General features: G+C 69.5%; 1 protein-coding gene across 18 annotated transcripts in view; it reads left to right on the top strand.

The window, feature by feature from the left end:
* The first annotated feature begins 4,539 nt into the window (after window positions 1-4,539).
* The window catches only part of LOC142824327 (potassium channel subfamily T member 2-like), a 49,728-nt gene continuing 34,243 nt past the window's right edge, over window positions 4,540-20,024 (top strand). For 2 of the 18 annotated variants that reach the window (XM_075916190.1, XM_075916191.1), the window contains exons 1-9: window positions 4,540-4,851; window positions 13,520-13,599; window positions 14,693-14,795; window positions 15,653-15,706; window positions 15,776-15,824; window positions 16,829-16,888; window positions 17,077-17,151; window positions 17,415-17,498; window positions 19,487-19,584. In XM_075916190.1, the coding sequence (XP_075772305.1) occupies window positions 4,763-4,851; window positions 13,520-13,599; window positions 14,693-14,795; window positions 15,653-15,706; window positions 15,776-15,824; window positions 16,829-16,888; window positions 17,077-17,151; window positions 17,415-17,498; window positions 19,487-19,584 (692 nt within the window). In that variant the 5' untranslated portion in view covers window positions 4,540-4,762. Of the gene's footprint in view, window positions 4,852-13,519; window positions 13,600-14,692; window positions 14,796-15,569; window positions 15,707-15,775; window positions 15,825-16,828; window positions 16,889-17,076; window positions 17,152-17,414; window positions 17,499-19,486; window positions 19,585-20,024 lie in introns of those variants that run through there. The other 16 variants (XM_075916175.1, XM_075916173.1, XM_075916184.1 and 13 more) reach the window with 12 other exon arrangements.

The following is a 20,024-nucleotide window of genomic DNA, read 5'->3' as shown; positions in this document are numbered from 1 at the left end:
CTCTTCTCTGGTCTGGTGTGTGCATTAAATCCCCTGCCCCCCGACTGCCTGCAGCTACGGGGCACCAGTGCCATCAGCACGGCAGGGCCTGCGCCCCAGGACGTGGGCCAGTCCCCGTACAGTGTGGACAGGGGCGGCGCTCCAGAGCCGTTCTGCCAGTCGCCTCTAGGCTGGGGCACCCGAGCTGGCCATAGCAGGGTCCTCTCCCCACTGCTCAGGCGCACCTGCTGTGGCGAGGGCAGCTGGCTCCCAGCGCTGGTGCTGCCCGCTTTGGAGGTGACACCAGCAGGAGCCATGGAAGTCCGGACGTGTTCCCGTGAATTGTCTCCATCTAGGTGGAATAAATGTTTCTGTGCAGCGAGGCATGTGGCAGTGTGCACCACCGGAGCCCCGCAGTGCGCCCGCCACACCAAGCTCTGGGCAGCTTTTACATCTCCCCGAGCGGCCGCGCCAGCCGCCGGAGCCCTGGAGGCAGGACTGGTCCCGGCTCTCTGCAAGCTTTGGGGCTCACCTGACTGTGAGGGGGTAGGGGAGGCGGCGGCGGCGGCGGCTTCCTGGCTGGGGGAGTATCCAGCCTGCATCTCCAGCAGCAGCCTGTTAATAGATTACCGCCCTCCTCTTCTCCCCCCTCCCAGCCCTGCACTCATGGCGGGGAGGAAGCACATTCTGCTAAGACGACCCCCTGGGCCCACCAGGGACGTGGCAGCTTGTCCGTGCTGTGCCACAGCTTCTGGTGTGGCCTTGCCCCAGTTGTGTAGTCCCCGTGCCTCAGTTTCCCCACGTGTCCACTGGCACAAACAGCCCTGCCTGGAACAAATGCATCTGAGTGGGAGGGGGTGAACAGGAGCAGCTGCAGCCCACAGTGCGGGGGGGGGTCCCCACTTACTGATTTCTAGCGCCCTTCCGTACTCCCTCTCCTGCCTGCCCCATCCCCCCACCTGCAGCCTAGCCCGGGGGTTTCCCCAGGGATCTCAGCCAGATGCTGGCAATAGGAGGGTCCCCTGTCGGCCAGCAGGGGGCAGCAGGTGCCCGGCGAAAGCGGCAGCGCCCTGGCGGTTCTGGGCGGGGGTGCACACGGTAAGTGCTGCTCCCCCCCCCCCGCCCGAGGGGCCTCTGCGCTCCTGGGACACGTGGGGGGGGGGATCCCGAACGAGAAGAGCCCAGGAATCCGGGTCCCAGCCTCCCATCTCTAACCCACCCGACCCCACTCCCCGCAGAGCCGGGGGGGCCTGCCCGCGCTCTACCCCCTAGACCGCACTGCCCTCCGAGCAGAGAGACCCTGGCTGGCCTGGTGGGGTCCCTCCGCCCACCCACTCGCCTTGGGGGTTAGGATAGGAAAGCAGCCAGCTGCCCTGCCTACGTGTGGGGGGGGGGGGGCGTGCACGAGCCTGGCCGTGGGCCCCGGCGGGGCTGGGGGGAAGGAGAGCCGCCCCTGGGCCGCTGCCGGCAGCCGTTACCTTGGGGCAGTGGCAGGGGCTTGAGGCTTTCGGGGTGGGACCCAGGACGGATCCGGTGCCGGGCTGCACCTGGGCTCATTGGCACCGGGGGGTGGGGCTGAGGTGACCGGGCCTAGAAGGGGAGAAAGGGCCCAGCGCCCAAGCAGGAGTGCACGCAGTGAGACACACTGCAGCGGTGCATGAGTGCGCCCTGCAGGCCCTGTGGCTCCACAGCCACCAGGAGGTGGGCAGTGGGGTGTAGGGGTTAGAGCGGGGGAGCCAGGACGCCTGGGTTGTGCCCCGGGAGGGGAGTGGGGTGTAGTGGGTAGAGCAGCGTGGGGGCTGGGAGCCAGGACGCCTGGGTTGTGCCCCGGGAGGGGAGTGGGGTGTAGTGGGTAGAGCAGCGTGGGGGCTGGGAGCCAGGACGCCTGGGTTGTGCCCCGGGAGGGGAGTGGGGTGTAGTGGGTAGAGCAGCGTGGGGGCTGGGAGCCAGGACGCCTGGGTTGTGCCCCGGGAAGGGAGTGGGGTGTAGTGGGTAGAGCAGCGTGGGGGCTGGGAGCCAGGACGCCTGGGTTGTGCCCCGGGAGGGGAGTGGGGTGTAGTGGGTAGAGCAGCGTGGGGGCTGGGAGCCAGGACGCCTGGGTTGTGCCCCGGGAGGGGAGTGGGGTGTAGTGGGTAGAGCAGCGTGGGGGCTGGGAGCCAGGACGCCTGGGTTGTGCCCCGGGAAGGGAGTGGGGTGTAGTGGGTAGAGCAGCGTGGGGGCTGGGAGCCAGGACGCCTGGGTTGTGCCCCGGGAGGGGAGTGGGGTGTAGTGGGTAGAGCAGCGTGGGGGCTGGGAGCCAGGACGCCTGGGTTGTGCCCCGGGAGGGGAGTGGGGTGTAGTGGGTAGAGCAGCGTGGGGGCTGGGAGCCAGGACGCCTGGGTTGTGCCCCGGGAAGGGAGTGGGGTGTAGTGGGTAGAGCAGCGTGGGGGCTGGGAGCCAGGACGCCTGGGTTGTGCCCCGGGAGGAGAGTGGGGTGTAGTGGGTAGAGCAGCGTGGGGGCTGGGAGCCAGGACGCCTGGGCTGTGCCCCGGGAGGGGAGTGGGGTGTAGTGGGTAGAGCAGCGTGGGGGCTGGGAGCCAGGACGCCTGGGTTGTGCCCCGGGAGGGGAGTGGGGTGTAGTGGGTAGAGCAGCGTGGGGGCTGGGAGCCAGGACGCCTGGGCTGTGTCCCGGGAGGGGAGTGGGGTGTAGTGGGTAGAGCAGCGTGGGGGCTGGGAGCCAGGACGCCTGGGTTGTGCCCCGGGAGGGGAGTGGGGTGTAGTGGGTAGAGCAGCGTGGGGGCTGGGAGCCAGGACGCCTGGGCTGTGCCCCGGGAGGGGAGTGGGGTGTAGTGGGTAGAGCAGCGTGGGGGCTGGGAGCCAGGACGCCTGGGCTGTGCCCCGGGAGGGGAGTGGGGTGTAGTGGGTAGAGCAGCGTGGGGGCTGGGAGCCAGGACGCCTGGGTTGTGCCCCGGGAGGGGAGTGGGGTGTAGTGGGTAGAGCAGCGTGGGGGCTGGGAGCCAGGACGCCTGGGCTGTGCCCCGGGAGGGGAGTGGGGTGTAGTGGGTAGAGCAGCGTGGGGGCTGGGAGCCAGGACGCCTGGGTTGTGCCCCGGGAGGGGAGTGGGGTGTAGTGGGTAGAGCAGCGTGGGGGCTGGGAGCCAGGACGCCTGGGCTGTGCCCCGGGAGGGGAGTGGGGTGTAGTGGGTAGAGCAGCGTGGGGGCTGGGAGCCAGGACGCCTGGGTTGTGCCCCGGGAGGGGAGTGGGGTGTAGTGGGTAGAGCAGCGTGGGGGCTGGGAGCCAGGACGCCTGGGCTGTGCCCCGGGAGGGGAGTGGGGTGTAGTGGGTAGAGCAGCGTGGGGGCTGGGAGCCAGGACGCCTGGGCTGTGCCCCGGGAGGGGAGTGGGGTGTAGTGGGTAGAGCAGCGTGGGGGCTGGGAGCCAGGACGCCTGGGTTGTGCCCCGGGAGGGGAGTGGGGTGTAGTGGGTAGAGCAGCGTGGGGGCTGGGAGCCAGGACGCCTGGGCTGTGTCCCGGGAGGGGAGTGGGGTGTAGTGGGTAGAGCAGCGTGGGGGCTGGGAGCCAGGACGCCTGGGTTGTGCCCCGGGAGGGGAGTGGGGTGTAGTGGGTAGAGCAGCGTGGGGGCTGGGAGCCAGGACGCCTGGGCTGTGCCCCGGGAGGGGAGTGGGGTGTAGTGGGTAGAGCAGCGTGGGGGCTGGGAGCCAGGACGCCTGGGCTGTGCCCCGGGAGGGGAGTGGGGTGTAGTGGGTAGAGCAGCGTGGGGGCTGGGAGCCAGGACGCCTGGGTTGTGCCCCGGGAGGGGAGTGGGGTGTAGTGGGTAGAGCAGCGTGGGGGCTGGGAGCCAGGACGCCTGGGCTGTGCCCCGGGAGGGGAGTGGGGTGTAGTGGGTAGAGCAGCGTGGGGGCTGGGAGCCAGGACGCCTGGGTTGTGCCCCGGGAGGGGAGTGGGGTGTAGTGGGTAGAGCAGCGTGGGGGCTGGGAGCCAGGACGCCTGGGCTGTGCCCCGGGAGGGGAGTGGGGTGTAGTGGGTAGAGCAGCGTGGGGGCTGGGAGCCAGGACGCCTGGGTTGTGCCCCGGGAGGGGAGTGGGGTGTAGTGGGTAGAGCAGCGTGGGGGCTGGGAGCCAGGACGCCTGGGCTGTGCCCCGGGAGGGGAGTGGGGTGTAGTGGGTAGAGCAGCGTGGGGGCTGGGAGCCAGGACGCCTGGGCTGTGCCCCGGGAGGGGAGTGGGGTGTAGTGGGTAGAGCAGCGTGGGGGCTGGGAGCCAGGACGCCTGGGTTGTGCCCCGGGAGGGGAGTGGGGTGTAGTGGGTAGAGCAGCGTGGGGGCTGGGAGCCAGGACGCCTGGGCTGTGCCCCGGGAGGGGAGTGGGGTGTAGTGGGTAGAGCAGCGTGGGGGCTGGGAGCCAGGACGCCTGGGTTGTGCCCCGGGAGGGGAGTGGGGTGTAGTGGGTAGAGCAGCGTGGGGGCTGGGAGCCAGCTGGCGGGCAGGGCCAGGCGCGTCTTGTGCCGGTTCCGGAGCCCGAGGGGTTAAGGACGCGCCGCGCGGGGGCCGCAGGTGCCGGGGGGGGGGGGGGGGGATCGGCGCGGCCCCTCCTGCCGGAGCCCGCCTCCCTCCGCCGCGGCTGCTCGGGGGCCGGAGCTTCCAGCGTCCCCCGGCCCGGGGCTCCGTGCCATGGGCTAGGGCCCGGCCGGCCGGTCCGAAGGGGCTGCCCCGCCGCTGATGGCCATGGCCGGCCGGCCAGAGGGCTGCGGGCTGCCCGGGCACCGCTGAGCCGCCCCGCAGCGCCAGCATGGGGGAGCTGGAGAAGGAGGTGCTGCCCCTGCCGCCGCGGTACCGCTTCCGGGACCTGCTGCTGGGCGACTGGCAGGCCGACGAGAGGTGAGGGGCGCCCGGGCAGGGCGGGCCCCGGAGGGGGGAGCAGCCGGTGCCCGCCCCGCGTTGCCAGCCCTCCGGGCTGTGAGCTGTGCCCGGGGGTCCTGGGGGCGCGGGGCTCGCTGGGGCGTGGCCCCCCTGCCGATGCCCCATCTCCTGCCTGCTGGGGGTCCCGCTGGCTGGTGAGGGGGGGCACCAGGACTCCTGGAGCAGGGGGGTCTCTGGCAGGACGGGGGGGGGGGCGCCAGGGCCGGGTGCCAGACTGTGCTGGGCAGCGAGGCGGGACACCAGCTGCCTCTGTAGCACCCTGGGGTGCGGCCCGGCTGGGGGGGGCGCGGGGATTTTCTGCACTGTGTGTGGGGCTGGCTGGTTTCCCTGGGGCTGGCGGGGGCGGGTTGCGTGGCCCTGTGGTACGGAGGGCAGAGGGACCCTGTCTGCGTGGCTCTGCCTGGCATGCACTGGGCATGGCACGGAGCAGCCCCTGGCTACTGCAGGACACTGGGGGCTTTCTCCATGGCACCGCCTGGCGCTCTGGGGCACCGCCAGGACGGTCCTGCCCCTAGGGGCCTCCAATGCCCCCAGTCTGGCCTAGTAGGAGCCCCAGCTGGGCAGAAGCCAGGGCAGGGGTGAGTGTCTCTGGGCAACTCCCTATTCCCAGCCCTGCCTTGAGGGGTCCTGGGGGGATACGCCATCTCCACGGCTCAGGTAGGCTCCCACATCTCTGCTGAGCCAGCCAATCCCCCCGAGACCACCCCGGAGTCAGCTGAGAGCTGGTGCCCCCTTGAGGGGAAAGGCCCCATGTCCCATTCCCCACCCCCTTGCTCTGGGACGGGTGGGTGGGGGGCACTGTAGGGCTGCCGGAGCAGGGGCTGCAGGTCAGGAGAGAGGGGCACCGGCAGGGCTGGAGGGGCAGGGCTGGTCTGGCAGGGACTGTGGGTCCGGAGTGAAGGGCACTGGGGGGGCTGGGCTGGCAGGGGCTCTAGGGCAGGAGTGGGGGGCACTGGCAGGGCTGGGGGGGCAGGGGCTGTAGGGCAGGAGTGGGGGGCACTGGCAGGGCTGGGGGGGCAGGGGCTGTAGGGCAGAAGTGGGGGGCACCGGTAGAGCATACGTGGGGGGACGCCAGCATGGGGCTGGTTTGAGTCTGTTTTTCCAGGGACCCGAGTCTCGGTGTCTTGGGGGCTGTTGGGATCCAGCAGCTCTCAAGGGGTTAACAAAGCGAGGATCCCAGCCTGGGGCGTGGGGGGGAGTTTTCAGAGCTTCCCGGGAGCCCAGTTCCTCCTCCCCCAACCACCCACTCCCCTCCTGCTCCAAGCCTGCTTCCTGCAGCAGGCCCCGCTGTGACTGACTCTACCGCCTGATGGGGGGGGGGGGGTAGCTGCATCCTGGCTGCTGCAGGGAGCTGGGGGGTGGATACAGGATAGAGCAGATGAGCCCCCTTCAGCCTTCGCTCATTTGCCCCCATCAGGTCCCTCCCCAAGTGCCAGGCAGGACCGGGCCCCGCAGGCAGCGCTGGAGGAGAAATTAGGAGATCGCACTCCAGTGCACACTGCCCCCCCCAGGCAGAGTGAGCCCCCCCCCGCGGAGAGCTCACAAAGGGGGGCCGAGGCCCGGGAGCGATAAAGGTGTCGAGAGGAAACTGACTCGCCCTGCTCGCTTGGTAACAGCTGGGGAGAGACCCAGAGTCCTGAGTCCCAGGGCCCTGCCCTTCTCACCAGCCCATGCCCCCCACGCCCCTGGAATGGCATTCAGAGCCTCTCTGCATTTGGTCCCTGATGGACAGGCAGCCCCCCCCCGCGCAGCCTGCCCCCCCCCCCGCGCAGCCTGCCCCCCCCCCGCGCAGCCTGCCCCCCCCGCGCAGCCTGCCCCCCCCCCGCGCAGCCTGCCCCCCCCCCCGCGCAGCCTGCCCCCCCCCCGCGCAGCCTGCCCGCCCCTGCCGTGCTGCGGAGCGCCCGGGGGGATAAACCTCTCGACTCGCTGAAGAAGGGAAATCAACAGCGCCACGGCTGTGCTGATGTCACACTGGCAGCACGCCCCCCACACCTCGGAGTGCCCCCCCTCACCTCCCAACCTGCCTCTTCCCATCCCCCGCATCCTCCCCAGTGGACGAGGCCTGGACCAACACGCTCCCAGCCTGCTGAGACTACAGCTCCCGACATGCATTGTTACCTCCCCTGGGTTTACGCTTGGCTAGTGACACAGCAGTGCATGCTGGGGGCTGTAGTTTCCACGGGTCGCGGCGCTAAGCACGGAGAACAGGGTGTCCCTGGGCGAGGCTGGGATCGAGACGTAGCGGGGGCAGCACGAGGGTGTGCCTGCGCCGTGCTTGGAGCAGGGAGGCTGGAAGCAAGAACTCCTGGGTTCCACCCCCTGGGGGTTTAGTGGGTGTGGGGGGGGTATTCAGGACCCCTGGTCCAGCCTTAGCTGTGAGAGGAGACGGGGGGGGGGGGGCAGCGATTAGACTCGGGGAGGGGCTGGAGTTCTGGGTGCTAATCACAGTTCTGCAATTCTTTTTGTGCCTCAGTTTCCCCCTTGCACACTGTTGGTCACACCCCATCCTCTCCCACGCCGCTGAGCTGTGGGTCCTCTGGAGCTGAATGGGGCCCTGGCAGGAAGGCGCAGACCAAGCCTGGCCCGCGTTGGCACTGGGCCTCTTGGGATATTTGCCGCTGGCCTCCTGCTCCTAAGGGAACTGAAATCTTGCTGGTGCCGGCCTCCCTTGGCAGAGGTGTCAGTGAGCCAGGAGAGGATGGGGCAGGCTCTGCCTTCCTGCCCCTTGGCTCTCCCAGGGTGAGCTTGGGCATGCCCCTGCATCGCCTCCAGCCTCAGTTTCCCCATCTGTAAAAGGGGGACAAAAATCCCTCCCAAGCCCAGTAGATAAGGAGCAGGCTGGGGCTATCTCACAGCGCTGTGGGGCTGGGCAGCCCCCACACGACAGGTCCCCCATCTCAGCGGCACGACCCTCGGCCAGACCCAGGGCTTGACACGTCCACCTTTTACTCCTCTGCTCTTGCCGGCTCTGCCCTGGGTGTGAGCTGAGTGGCCAGAGCCCAGGAGTGGGAGCCGAAGATAAAACGCCGTCCTGTTTCCCAGGGCCGGCGGGGAGACCGGGAGCAAGGGCGGGGGGGCTTTGCAGGCCCCGTTAGAATCAGCCGGGACGCGTGTGGGCGCATTTACCCGGCTTCTGCGCCAGGCTCTCTGGCCTGAGCCGTGCAAAGGGTCAGACCAGCTGATCACAACGGTCCCCTCCAGCCTTGGCCCCCCATGCACACTGGCTGGCTCCCCTGTGCCCAGTATGCACTGCTTGCCAAGGCCCCTCCGATCCCTCCCCCCCAGTGGGTCCCACGCACCCACCTGCAGCCCTTCCCCCCCAGCGGGGTCTGCTCAGGGTCAGGCCCCAACTTCCCGGAGTTCATCCGGAATGATGCTGGAGCCAGCGTCAGCCCTGAGGCTGTTCCCAGCAGAGGCCAGTTACGCCGGCCTGTGGCTGAGGCCGATTTGGGGCCTGTCCGGGTGTGATGTGCAGCGAGCGCCAGGGTGTCTAGGAGGGGGAGTGAGCCACCTGGCTGTTCTCTGAACTCCCCCCCCGCTATGGGGCGCTGGGGTGCAGAGGCTGTGGAGCACGGGAACGACTGGATTCGTCACGGGCAGGGGCTGCCGTCCCGGGGGGGTGCAGAGGGATGGGGCATCCGCGCAGGGCAGCACTTCGAGGGCAGGGCCTAGAGACCCTACAATAACAAACAGGCAGAGAGACTCCTGTGGGACCTGCCACAAACACAGTGAAGGTCCCGATGCAAATAAAGCGCTGTAATGGTCTGAGCACCCCACGAGGGCCAGTGCCCGGCTCCGCGCGCCCCCACGAGGGCCAGTACCCGGCTCCGCACACCCCCACGAGGGCCAGTACCCGGCTCCGCACACCCCTACGAGGGCCAGTGCCCCGCTCCGCGCGCCCCCACGAGGGCCAGTGCCCCACTCCGCCTACCCCGCTCCGCGCGCCCCCCACGAGGGCCAGTGCCCCGCTCCGCGCGCCCCCCACGAGGGCCAGTGCCCCGCTCCGCGCGCCCCCACGAGGGCCAGTGCCCCGCTCCGCGCACCCCCACGAGGGCCAGTGCCCCGCTCCGCGCACCCCCACGAGGGCCAGTGCCCCGCTCCGCGCGCCCCCACGAGGGCCAGTGCCCCACTCCGCCTACCCTGCTCCGCACACCCCCACGAGGGCCAGTGCCCCGCTCCGCACACACCCACGAGGGCCAGTGCCCCGCTCCGCGCGCCCCCACGAGGGCCAGTGCCCCGCTCCGCGCGCCCCCCACGAGGGCCAGTGCCCCGCTCCGCGCGCCCCCACGAGGGCCAGTGCCCCGCTCCGCGCGCCCCCCACGAGGGCCAGTGCCCCGCTCCGCGCGCCCCCACGAGGGCCAGTGCCCCGCTCCGTGCACACCCACAAGGGCCAGTGCCCCGCTCCGCGCACACCCCCATAACACCCAGCCATAAAGGCAAATCCAGCCTGTGCAGCCCAGTGTGCCCGGCCGTGTGGTGGGGCTGATGATGGTGCCAGTTCCGCCCCCTTGCTAGCAGGCGGGGGAGGTGTTTAACTGGCAAATTACTGTTTTTCTTGGACTGCGGCAGGCACGGGGTGCTGGGTGGGTGCTGCTTGGGAACACAGATGGTAGGAGATTCCCTTGGGCCGCCCACCCCTGTGCCACGCTGCAGTTCTGGCAAGGCAGAGCCAGCTGGTGCATTGCCACATGCCGCGCCTGGGGAGCTGTGTTCAAGGGCCTGGGCCCAGGGAGGCAGCTGCTCAGGCAGTGTCAAGGGTAAATTTGTATCCACAGGGAGAGAGGGTCTCCCCGCTCTAACCAGTGGTCCCCACTCCGCTCTCAGTGACAGACAGAACCCAGGTGTCTGGGAGTCCCGCAGTCTCGGGTTGCAGTGGCCTGTAAGATGCTCACAGGGATTCCCTGTGCTCCCCATGGGCCTTCCCTCCTCCCTGCCCCCCACCCGAGGATACGGGGCTTCCCCTTCTTCCCTGAGCTGCAGCCAGCTTGAAATACTCCTCGCCAGCACCAGTCTTTGTGCTAATCTTGCCTTCCCTGTGCGGAATAATTTTGTTACGTGCACTGAGGCATGTGCAGGTGTGCACCACCAATGGAAACAAACCCAAGCTGTGGGCACCTTGCTAATCGGCCGGGTGGCACTGGATTCTCCACAAGTGGCCAGCTTTCAGGGAACACAGGCCAGTGCCCCCTCCTGGCGGTGGGGGTGTCACAGGAGCACGGCTGCACAGGTGGTGGGCAGGAGACAGTAGGGCCGCGTGGGCGTTGCAGGTTTGAAGGGCATCGTACCTGACATCTCTGGCAACCAATCAGTGCCAGGCTGTAGAACTGTCCAGAGGCAATCAGAAGGTGGGTGTGGTATTATCCCTGACAGCCAATCAGAGTAAGAGCGGGGCACTGTGGGCAACCAATGAGAGAGTGCCTGTGGGTGGTCCCACACTATAAGAAGGATAAAGGCTGCGCCCCCCATCACTCAGTGCTGAGACCCCCCAGCTTGGGGGCTGCCCCCGGGAGAGCCGGCCCCACCGGACTTTTGCTGCCTTGGTGGTGATGGGCAGCCAGGGTCTAGCCAGCTCCCTGCCCCCTGGTTCTGTTCCCTGACCCCCAAGGCTGAGCCTGGGTGCTGGGCCCCTCGGCCCCAGGGTGTCTGCTGGGGGGCTGCCGGGACCCGCCCGGGGAGGGGCCTGAGCGCTCAGGCGGCGTTAACTCTTGGGGGCCAGGCTGAGCCGTGCCCCGGCGACCGTCTGGGGCCCTGAAAGAGCAGGGGGGGGTGAGCCCCAGGCGGCAGCGGCCAGGCCACCGGGGGAGCTGCCATCACCCCCAGTTGCTCCCCCCACAGCCAGGGCAGGCCCCAGGCCCCGCGAGGGGAGAATGAAGCAGCCAGCCATGGGGCTGGTGGAGGTGCCCCCACCTCAGTGCGTTGGGGGGGTCTCCTCAGCCAGAGCAGAGCCCCCTGGCATCACAGCTGCCCATAACCCCCGTTGCATCCTTCCCGTGGCTGCCTGCTCCCCCGCCCAACCTCGCCTTGCCTGGGGCAGCCGCTTGTGTCCCCCCAGCGCCTGGCGCGGCTGCCTGCACAGACCCCCCCCCCCCCGCCCCTCCGTGCACAGACCCCCCCCGCCCCTCCGTGCACAGACCCCCCCCCCGCCCCTCCGTCCACAGACCCCCCCCAGCGCCTGGCACCCCTCCATCCACAGACCCCCCCGCCCCTCCGTGCACAGACCCCCCCCCGCCCCTCCATCCACAGACCCCCCCCGCCCCTCCGTGCACAGACCCCCCCCAGCGCCTGGCGCCCCTCCGTCCACAGACCCCCCCGCCCCTCCATCCACAGACCCCCCCCGCCCCTCCGTGCACAGACCCCCCCCAGCGCCTGGCGCCCCTCCATCCACAGACCCCCCCGCCCCTCCGTCCACAGACCCCCCCGCCCCTCCGTGCACAGACCCCCCCCAGCGCCTGGCGCCCCTCCATCCACAGACCCCCCCCGCCCCTCCGTGCACAGACCCCCCCCAGCGCCTGGCGCCCCTCCATCCACAGACCCCCCCCGCCCCTCCGTGCACAGACCCCCCCCCAGGGCATGGCGCCCCTCCATCCACAGACCCCCCCCCGCCCCTCCGTGCACAGACCCCCCCCAGCGCCTGGCGCCCCTCCGTCCACAGACCCCCCCCGCCCCTCCGTGCACAGACCCCCCCCCAGCGCCTGGCGCCCCTCCATCCACAGACCCCCCCCCCGCCCCTCCGTGCACAGACCCCCCCCAGCGCCTGGCGCCCCTCCGTCCACAGACCCCCCCCGCCCCTCCGTCCACAGACCCCCCCCCAGCGCCTGGCGCCCCTCCATCCACAGACCCCCCCCGCCCCTCCATCCACAGAATCCCCCCCAGCACCCTGTACCCAGGCACTTAAACAGCACCGGGAAAGCTGGGGTGGGGGCAGGAGTGAGGGGTTGTGGGGAGCCCAGGGGCTGGGGGGCAGGAGTGAGTGGTTGTGGGGAGCCCAGGGGCTGGGGGGCAGGAGTGAGGGGCTGTGGGGAGCCCAGGGGCTGGGGGGGCAGGAGTGAGGGGTTGTGGGGAGCCCAGGGGCTGGGGGGCAGGAGTGAGGGGTTGTGGGGAGCCCAGGGGCTGGGGGGCAGGAGTGAGGGGTTGTTGGGAGCGCAGGGGCTGGGGGGCAGGAGTGAGGGGTTGTTGGGAGCCCAGGGGCTGGGGGGCAGGAGTGAGGGGCTGTGGGGAGCCCAGGGGCTGGGGGGCAGGAGTGAGGGGTTGTTGGGAGCCCAGGGGCTGTGGGGAGCCCAGGGGCTGGGGGGCAGGAGTGAGGGGTTGTGGGGAGCCCAGGGGCTGGGGGGCAGGAGTGAGGGGTTGTGGGGAGCCCAGGGGCTGTGGGGAGCCCAGGGGCTGGGGGGCAGGAGTGAGGGGTTGTGGGGAGCGCAGGGGCTGGGGGGCAGGAGTGAGGGGCTGTGGGGAGCCCAGGGGCTGGGGGGCAGGAGTGAGGGGTTGTGGGGAGCCCAGGGGCTGTGGGGAGCGCAGGGGCTGGGGGGCAGGAGTGAGGGGCTGTGGGGAGCGCAGGGGCTGGGGGGCAGGAGTGAGGGGCTGTGGGGAGCCCAGGGGCTGGGGGGCAGGAGTGAGGGGCTGTGGGGAGCCCAGGGGCTGGGGGGCAGGAGTGAGGGGTTGTGGGGAGCCCAGGGGCTGGGGGGCAGGAGTGAGGGGCTGTGGGGAGCCCAGGGGCTGGGGGGCAGGAGTGAGGGGTTGTTGGGAGCGCAGGGGCTGGGGGGCAGGAGTGAGGGGCTGTGGGGAGCCCAGGGGCTGTGGGGAGCCCAGGGGCTGGGGGGCAGGAGTGAGGGGTTGTTGGGAGCGCAGGGGCTGGGGGGCAGGAGTGAGGGGCTGTGGGGAGCCCAGGGGCTGGGGGGCAGGAGTGAGGGGTTGTGGGGAGCGCAGGGGCTGGGGGGCAGGAGTGAGGGGCTGTGGGGAGCCCAGGGGCTGGGGGGCAGGAGTGAGGGGTTGTTGGGAGCCCAGGGGCTGTGGGGAGCCCAGGGGCTGGGGGGCAGGAGTGAGGGGCTGTGGGGAGCCCAGGGGCTGGGGGGCAGGAGTGAGGGGCTGTGGGGAGCGCAGGGGCTGTGGGGAGCCCAGGGGCTGGGGGGAGCCCAGGGGCTGGGGGGCAGGAGTGAGGGGCTGTGGGGAGCCCAGGGGCTGGGGGGCAGGAGTGAGGGGTTGTGGGGAGCCCAGGGGCTGGGGGGCAGGAGTGAGGGGCTGTGGGGAGCCCAGGGGCTGGGGGGCAGGAGTGAGGGGCTGTGGGGAGCCATGGGGCTGGGCGGGTCTCCCAGCCTGGGCTCTGGATGTGTTGGTTTGAGGGGGGCCAGCGGGCCCCAGCAGGGCGTCCTGGGCCGGGCCGAGGGCATTGCCGGCTCGTGAAGCAAGACAAGGGGAGCCCAGCGCCCCGGGGGGACAGGCTGGGGGTGCTGGGCCGGGACTCAGCCGTCTGGGCTGGCCTCCCGCTCTGCCACCGACTCCCCGGGGGGACGTGGGCGAGTCACTGGTCCTGCCCTGCCTCCCCAGGCGCTGCGGGGACCAGAGCCCCTGCACTGCCCTGGGAAGGGGGTGCCCTCGGGTGCTGCCCCCCGCTGACCCCTCCTCCCTCCTGCAGGGTCCAAGTGGAGTTTTACGTCAACGAAAACACCTTCAAGGAGCGTCTGAAGCTCTTCTTCATCAAGAACCAGCGCTCCAGTGAGTGGCTCGGCCCCTCAGCCCCGGCACCACAGCCCCCGCCACGGGCGCTTCTGGGGGTCAGCAGCTGCTGGCTGCCGGGACCCCAGCGGGGTCTGCCCGGGCCTCGGGAGATGGGGCTGAATCCCAGCTCAGAGCCTCTGGGAACCACCTGTCCATCCCCGTCTCCGCTCGTCCCGTGGGCGCCCTGACTTGCTGGCACCCGGCTGGCTCTAGCTCAGCCCTGGAAGGGGGCTTGCGACAGGGATCCAGGACTCCAGGGTTTAGCCCCGACTCTGGGAGAGGAAGTACAGTCTAGTGGTTAGAGCATCAAGGGCAGAGTGTTGGGAAGAGGAGTCACGTCTAGTGTCTCTTCACACCAGAATGAGGGGCCCCAACGAAATGAACAGGCGGCAGGGTTACACCAAACCAAAGGCTGTTTTTCCTCACGCAGCACACCATCAACCTGGGGAACTCCTTGCCGGAGGATGTTGTGAAGGGCAGGACTTTAACAGGGTTCAGAAAAGAGCTAGATCCATTCATGAAGGTTGGGTTAATCAATGGCTGTTGGCCAGGCTGGGCAGAGACGGGGTCCCTAGTGTCTGTCAGAGGCTGGGAATAGCTGATCGAGGAGGGATCCCGTGGTGATTCCCTGCTCTGTTCTCGCCCTCTGGGCACCTGGCACCGGCCACTGAGGGCTGACAGGGCCCTGGGGGTGTCTAGACTGCAGGGGCTTTGCAAACACTTCCCGTGTCTAGGCTGCCGCCGCGTTCTTTTGAAAGTCAATCGAAAGAGCGCCGCAGTTTTTTCGACGGCGGAAAACATCATTTTACGAGGAAGACGCCTTTTTTCCAACGTGGGGGCAGGGCTCTGCCAGCAGGGAGGGCAGAGCCCAGCGGGGCACTGGGGCGCTGCCCCTCCCCCGCCCGGAGGGGAGCCCAGCGGGGCGCTGGGGTGCTGCCCCTCCCCCGCCCGGAGGGGAGCCCAGCGGGGCGCTGGGGTGCTGCCCCTCCCCCGCCCGGAGGGGAGCCCAGCGGGGCGCTGGGGCGCTGCCCCTCCCCCGCCCGGAGGGAAGCCCAGCGGGGCACTGGGGCGCTGCCCATCTCTGTTCCAGGTTTGCGGGTGCGTCTCTTTAACTTCTCCCTCAAGCTTCTCAGCTGCTTCCTCTACATCATCCGGGTGCTGCTGGACGACCCCCAGGAGGGCCCCGGGGGCTGGTGAGTGAAGCCCCCCCAGGAGAGACTAGAGCCCCCCCCCCCGACTCTCCTGGGCGAGATTAGCCCCCCCTCACTGAATCCCCCAGGAGAGACTAGCCCACCCCCCCCCCGACTCTCCTGGGTGAGATTAGCCCCCCCTTACTGAATCCCCCAGGAGAGACTAGCCCACCCCCCCCCCCGACTCTCCTGGGTGAGATTAGCCCCCCCTTACTGAATCCCCCAGGAGAGGCTAGCCCACCCCCCCCCGACTCTCCTGGGTGAGATTAGCCCCCCCTTACTGAATCCCCCAGGAGAGACTAGCCCACCCCCCCCCGACTCTCCTGGGTGAGATTAGCCCCCCCTTACTGAATCCCCCAGGAGAGACTAGCCCACCCCCCCCCGACTCTCCTGGGTGAGATTAGCCCCCCCTTACTGAATCCCCCAGGAGAGACTAGCCCACCCCCCCCCGACTCTCCTGGGTGAGATTAGCCCCCCCTTACTGAATCCCCCCAGGAGAGACTAGCCCCCCCCACCACTCTCCTGGGCCACATTAGGCCAGTCTCCCCTCCCCCGCTGGGCCCCCGCTGCAGGTGGCCTGGAGAGACAGCACCACGGGGCCAGGAGCTGCCCAGAAGCGGGAGGGGGGGAGAGGTCGTGTGTCCCCCCCCCCGGAGGCCCCCACGTGCCTCGTTACCCAGAATGCTTTGTGCTGCTGAGACTAGTTTCCCCTGTGGACCGGGGGCGGGGGCGGGGAGGTCACCGTGGGGGGCTGGAGCCAGGCCCCCCCCCCCCCCCCCCGGTGCCAGCCTGGCCTGGGCGGAGGTGGCCAGGGCTCCGAGTCGCCTGCCTGCCTGTCTCCCTTGTCTCCTGCTTTCCAGCTGGGGCTGCCCCAAGCTCAACCTCTCGGCTCAGCCCCTGGCGCGCTTTGACTGGTAAGTGCCGGGCGGCGGGGCCGGGCCAGGCGCTCTAGGGCCGCGCCCCATGGGGCTTTTCTCTTCCAGGGCCCCGATCGTCTGGGTGAATCGGCCGCTGCCCCTCTGGGGGCTGCAGGTGAGTGCGGGTCTCCGGGGCTCAGCGTCTGTGCACGGGGGAGCTGCTTGGGGGTCTGGTGGACACAGGGGGGACTCGGGGACGGGGCGGGTCTCACCGGTTCTCGGGGGGGAGACTCGGGGGGGGGCGGGTCTCACCGGTTCTCGGGGGGGAGACTCGGGGGGGGGCGGGTCTCACCGGTTCTCGGGGGGGGGGACTCGGGGACGGGGCGGGTCTCACCGGTTCTCGGGGGGGGGGGGGACTCGGGGACGGGGCGGGTCTCACCGGTTCTCGGGGGGCGGGGGACTCGGGGACGGGGCGGGTCTCACCGGTTCTCGGGGGGGGGGGGACTCGGGGACGGGGCGGGTCTCACCGGTTCTCGGGGGGGAGACTCGGGGGGGGGCGGGTCTCACCGGTTCTCGGGGGGGGGACTCGGGGACGGGGCGGGTCTCACCGGTTCTCGGGGGGGGGGGGGACTCGGGGACGGGGCGGGTCTCACCGGTTCTCGGGGGGCGGGGGACTCGGGGACGGGGCGGGTCTCACCGGTTCTCGGGGGGGGGGGGGGACTCGGGGACGGGGCGGGTCTCACCGGTTCTCGGGGGGGAGACTCGGGGGGGGGCGGGTCTCACCGGTTCTCGGGGGGGGGACTCGGGGACGGGACGGGTCTCACCGGTTCTCGGGGGGGGAGACTCGGGGGGGGGCGGGTCTCATCGGTTCTCGGGGGGGGGGGGGACTCGGGGACGGGGCGGGTCTCACCGGTTCTCGGGGGGGGGGACTCGGGGGGGGGTGGGTCTCACCGGTTCTCGGGGGGGGGGAGGGGGATTTCTGCCGTTGCAGCAGCCTTGTCCTCTCAGAGCAAGCCCAGGTCACTTCACCCAGCCCTGACTTGCAGCCACCTCTGGGTGGGAGCGGGCGGCTCTAGGGGCAAGGGCGCAGATCAGGCAGCGAGGAGGGTGGGGGAAGGGCTTGGGCTCCACATGGGGCTGTCGGCGTCGCCCCCTTGCTAACCGCTCCCGCTTCCCCAGGTGCTGGTGGCTTTGATCAGTTTCCTGGAGACGATGCTGCTGGTGTATTTGGGCTACAAGGTACAAGGGGGGGGGTGCAAATCGCCTTGGCATGACCCAGCTCCCCCATGTCCCACAATAGCCCTGGGGGGCAGGAATCCTGGCCCGGGACTCTCCTGGCAGGCCGCAGCGGGGGGCCAAGGGGGATCAGTTACGGTTTGTCCTGGCAGGTGGGCCTTGCGCTCTGATTTCCTCTCTCCTGTCGCCAGGGGAACTTGTGGGAGCAGGTCCTGCGGGTTCCCTTCATGCTGGAGATGATGAACACGGTGCCTTTCCTCGTCACGGTGAGTCGGCGCCAGGCCCCCCCCTCCATCCCAGCCCCAGCGAACCCCCTCCCTGATCTCGCCTGGCCTGTGCCACAGGGATGTCCTAGGCAGAGGCTGTGGTGGCAGCGGTGGGATCGTTCCTGCAGGACACGCCCCACCCCTGCCCTGCCCTGCCCTGCCCTCCGTCCCCCACGTCCCGCAGATTGGGGCTCCTCCTGTGCTGGAGGGAGGGTCTCTGCAGGGTTCTGCTCCCCACTGCTAACCGCCACTCCCCCGCTCAGGTCTTCTGGCCTCCGCTGCGCAATCTCTTCATCCCGGTGTTCCTGAACTGCTGGCTGGCCAAGCACGCCCTGGAGAACATGATTGTGAGTCTGGGGCCGGGGGGGTCTCGCCGGCTGGCCCTGCTCAGACTGGCCTAGGCCACTCGCCCCTCTGGCAGGGCCCTGCACCCTCAGGGCTCAGCCAGGCAGGGCCCGGGGTATCTGTGTGTGTCCCGGCTGTGCAGGGCTCTGTGCGTGTCTGTGTGTGTCCCGGCTGTGCAGGGCTCTGTGCGTGTCTGTGTGAGTGTGTCCCGGCTGTACAGGGCTCTGTGCGTGTCTGTGTGTTTGTGTGTCCCGGCTCTGCAGGGCTCTGTGCGTGTCTGTGTGTGTGTCCCGGCTGTGCAGGGCTCTGTGCGTGTCTGTGTGTTTCCCAGCTGTGCAGGGCTGTGTGTGTGTGTGTGTGTGTGTGTGTGTGTGTGTCCCGGCTGTGCAGGGCTCTGTGCGTGTCTGTGTGTGTCCCGGCTGTGCGCAGGGCTCTGTGCGTGTCTGTGTGTGTGTGTGTGTGTCCCGGCTGTGCAGGGCTCTGTGCGTGTCTGTGTGTGTGTGTGTCCCGGCTGTGCAGGGCTCTGTGCGTGTGTGTGTGTTTGTGTGTCCCGGCTCTGCAGGGCTCTGTGCGTGTCTGTGTGTGTGTCCCGGCTGTGCAGTGCTCTGTGCGTGTCTGTGTGTTTCCCAGCTGTGCAGGGCTGTGTGTGTGTGTGTGTGTGTGTGTGTGTGTGTGTGTGTGTGTGTGTGTCCCGGCTCTGCAGGGCTCTGTGTGTGTGTGTGTGTGTGTGTGTGTGTGTGTGTCCCGGCTGTGCAGGGCTCTGTGCGTGTCTGTGTGTGTCCCGGCTGTGCGCAGGGCTCTGTGCGTGTCTGTGTGTGTGTGTGTCCCGGCTCTGCAGGGCTTTGTGCACGTGTGTGTGTGTGTGTGTGTCCCGGCTGTGCAGGGCTCTGTGCGTGTCTGTGTGTTTGTGTGTCCCGGCTCTGCAGGGCTCTGTGTGTGTGTGTGTGTGTGTGTGTGTGTGTGTGTGTGTGTGTGTGTGTCCCGGCTGTGCAGGGCTCTGTGCGTGTCTCTGTGTGTGTGTGTGTGTGTGTGTGTGTGTGTGTGTCCCGGCTGTGCAGGGCTCTGTGCGTGTCTGTGTGTGTGTGTGTCCCGGCTGTGCAGGGCTCTGTGCGTGTCTGTGTGTGTGTGTGTCCCGGCTGTGCAGGGCTCTGTGCGTGTCTGTGTGTGTCTGTGTGCGTGTGTGTCCCGGCTGTGCAGGGCTCTGTGCGTGTGCGTGTGCGTGTGTGTCCCGGCTGTGCAGGGCTCTGTGCGTGTCTGTGTGTGTGTGTGTCCCGGCTGTGCAGGGCTCTGTGCGTGTCTGTGTGTGTGTGTGTCCCGGCTGTGCAGGGCTCTGTGCGTGTCTGTGTGTGTGTGTGTCCCGGCTCTGCAGGGCTCTGTGCGTGTGCGTGTGTGTGTGTGTGTCCCGGCTGTGCAGGGCTCTGTGCGTGTCTGTGTGTGTGTGTGTCCCGGCTGTGCAGGGCTCTGTGCGTGTGTGTGTTTGTGTGTCCCGGCTCTGCAGGGCTCTGTGCGTGTGTGTGTGTTTGTGTGTCCCGGCTGTGCAGGTCTCTGTGCGTGTCTGTGTGTGTGTGTGTCCTGGCTGTGCAGGGCTCTGTGCGTGTGTGTGTGTGTGTCCCGGCTGTGCAGGGCTCTGTGCATGTGTGTGTGTGTCCCGGCTGTGCAGGTCTCTGTGCGTGTCTGTGTGTGTGTGTGTCCTGGCTGTGCAGGGCTCTGTGCGTGTGTGTGTGTGTGTCCTGGCTGTGCAGGGCTCTGTGCGTGTGCGTGTGTGTGTGTGTGTGTGTCCCGGCTGTGCAGGGCTCTGTGCGTGTGTGTGTGTGTGTCCCGGCTGTGCAGGTCTCTGTGCGTGTCTGTGTGTGTGTGTGTCCTGGCTGTGCAGGGCTCTGTGCGTGTGTGTGTGTGTGTGTGTGTGTGTGTCCCGGCTGTGCAGGGCTGCGTGCTGCCTGCCGGGCTGGGGAGGGGGGCAGTGTTGTCGCTCAACCCCCCCTCCTCCCAGCAGAACGACCTGCACCGGGCCATCCAGCGGACGCACTCCGCCATGTTCAACCAGGTCCTCATTCTGGTCTGCACCCTGGTCTGCCTCATGTTCACCTGGTGAGCGGGGACCGGGGGCGGGGCTTAGACCCCTGGGCGGGGGAGGGGCCGTGCTGCGGTGCCCCCCCCCCCCACCAGCCCCATGCCCAGCAGGGCCCAGTTCTGTGGGCTCCTGGGACTGGGCGGAGCTTGCTGGCAGGGGGGAGCCAACCTTTGGGAGAGCCCCCCCGGCCCTGCTCCCCCTGCAGCCAGGGGGCTCCCAGGGACCCAGCGCGGCCCAGAACCAGGGCCCTGCCCCTTCCCTGCCCCCCAAGCCAGCCTGACCCACTGCAGCCTCCCGGTCCCCACCCCCGCCCCTCCCCCCGCCTGCGTCCTGCGCAAGGTGTCACCTGCTTGCGCCTCTCCCGGGTGCAGGTTCTGACGCGTCGGCCGCTGTGTGGGAGGGGGAGACGGGTATTGGTGCAGTGCCCAGGGAAACTGAGGCACACGCCTAGGGTTAC

The sequence above is a fragment of the Pelodiscus sinensis genome, unplaced genomic scaffold (genome assembly GCF_049634645.1).
Source record: "Pelodiscus sinensis isolate JC-2024 unplaced genomic scaffold, ASM4963464v1 ctg90, whole genome shotgun sequence".
Taxonomy (NCBI): domain Eukaryota; kingdom Metazoa; phylum Chordata; order Testudines; family Trionychidae; genus Pelodiscus; species Pelodiscus sinensis.
Note: the sequence above shows the minus strand (reverse complement) of the source record. Positions and strands in the feature narration are given on the sequence as shown.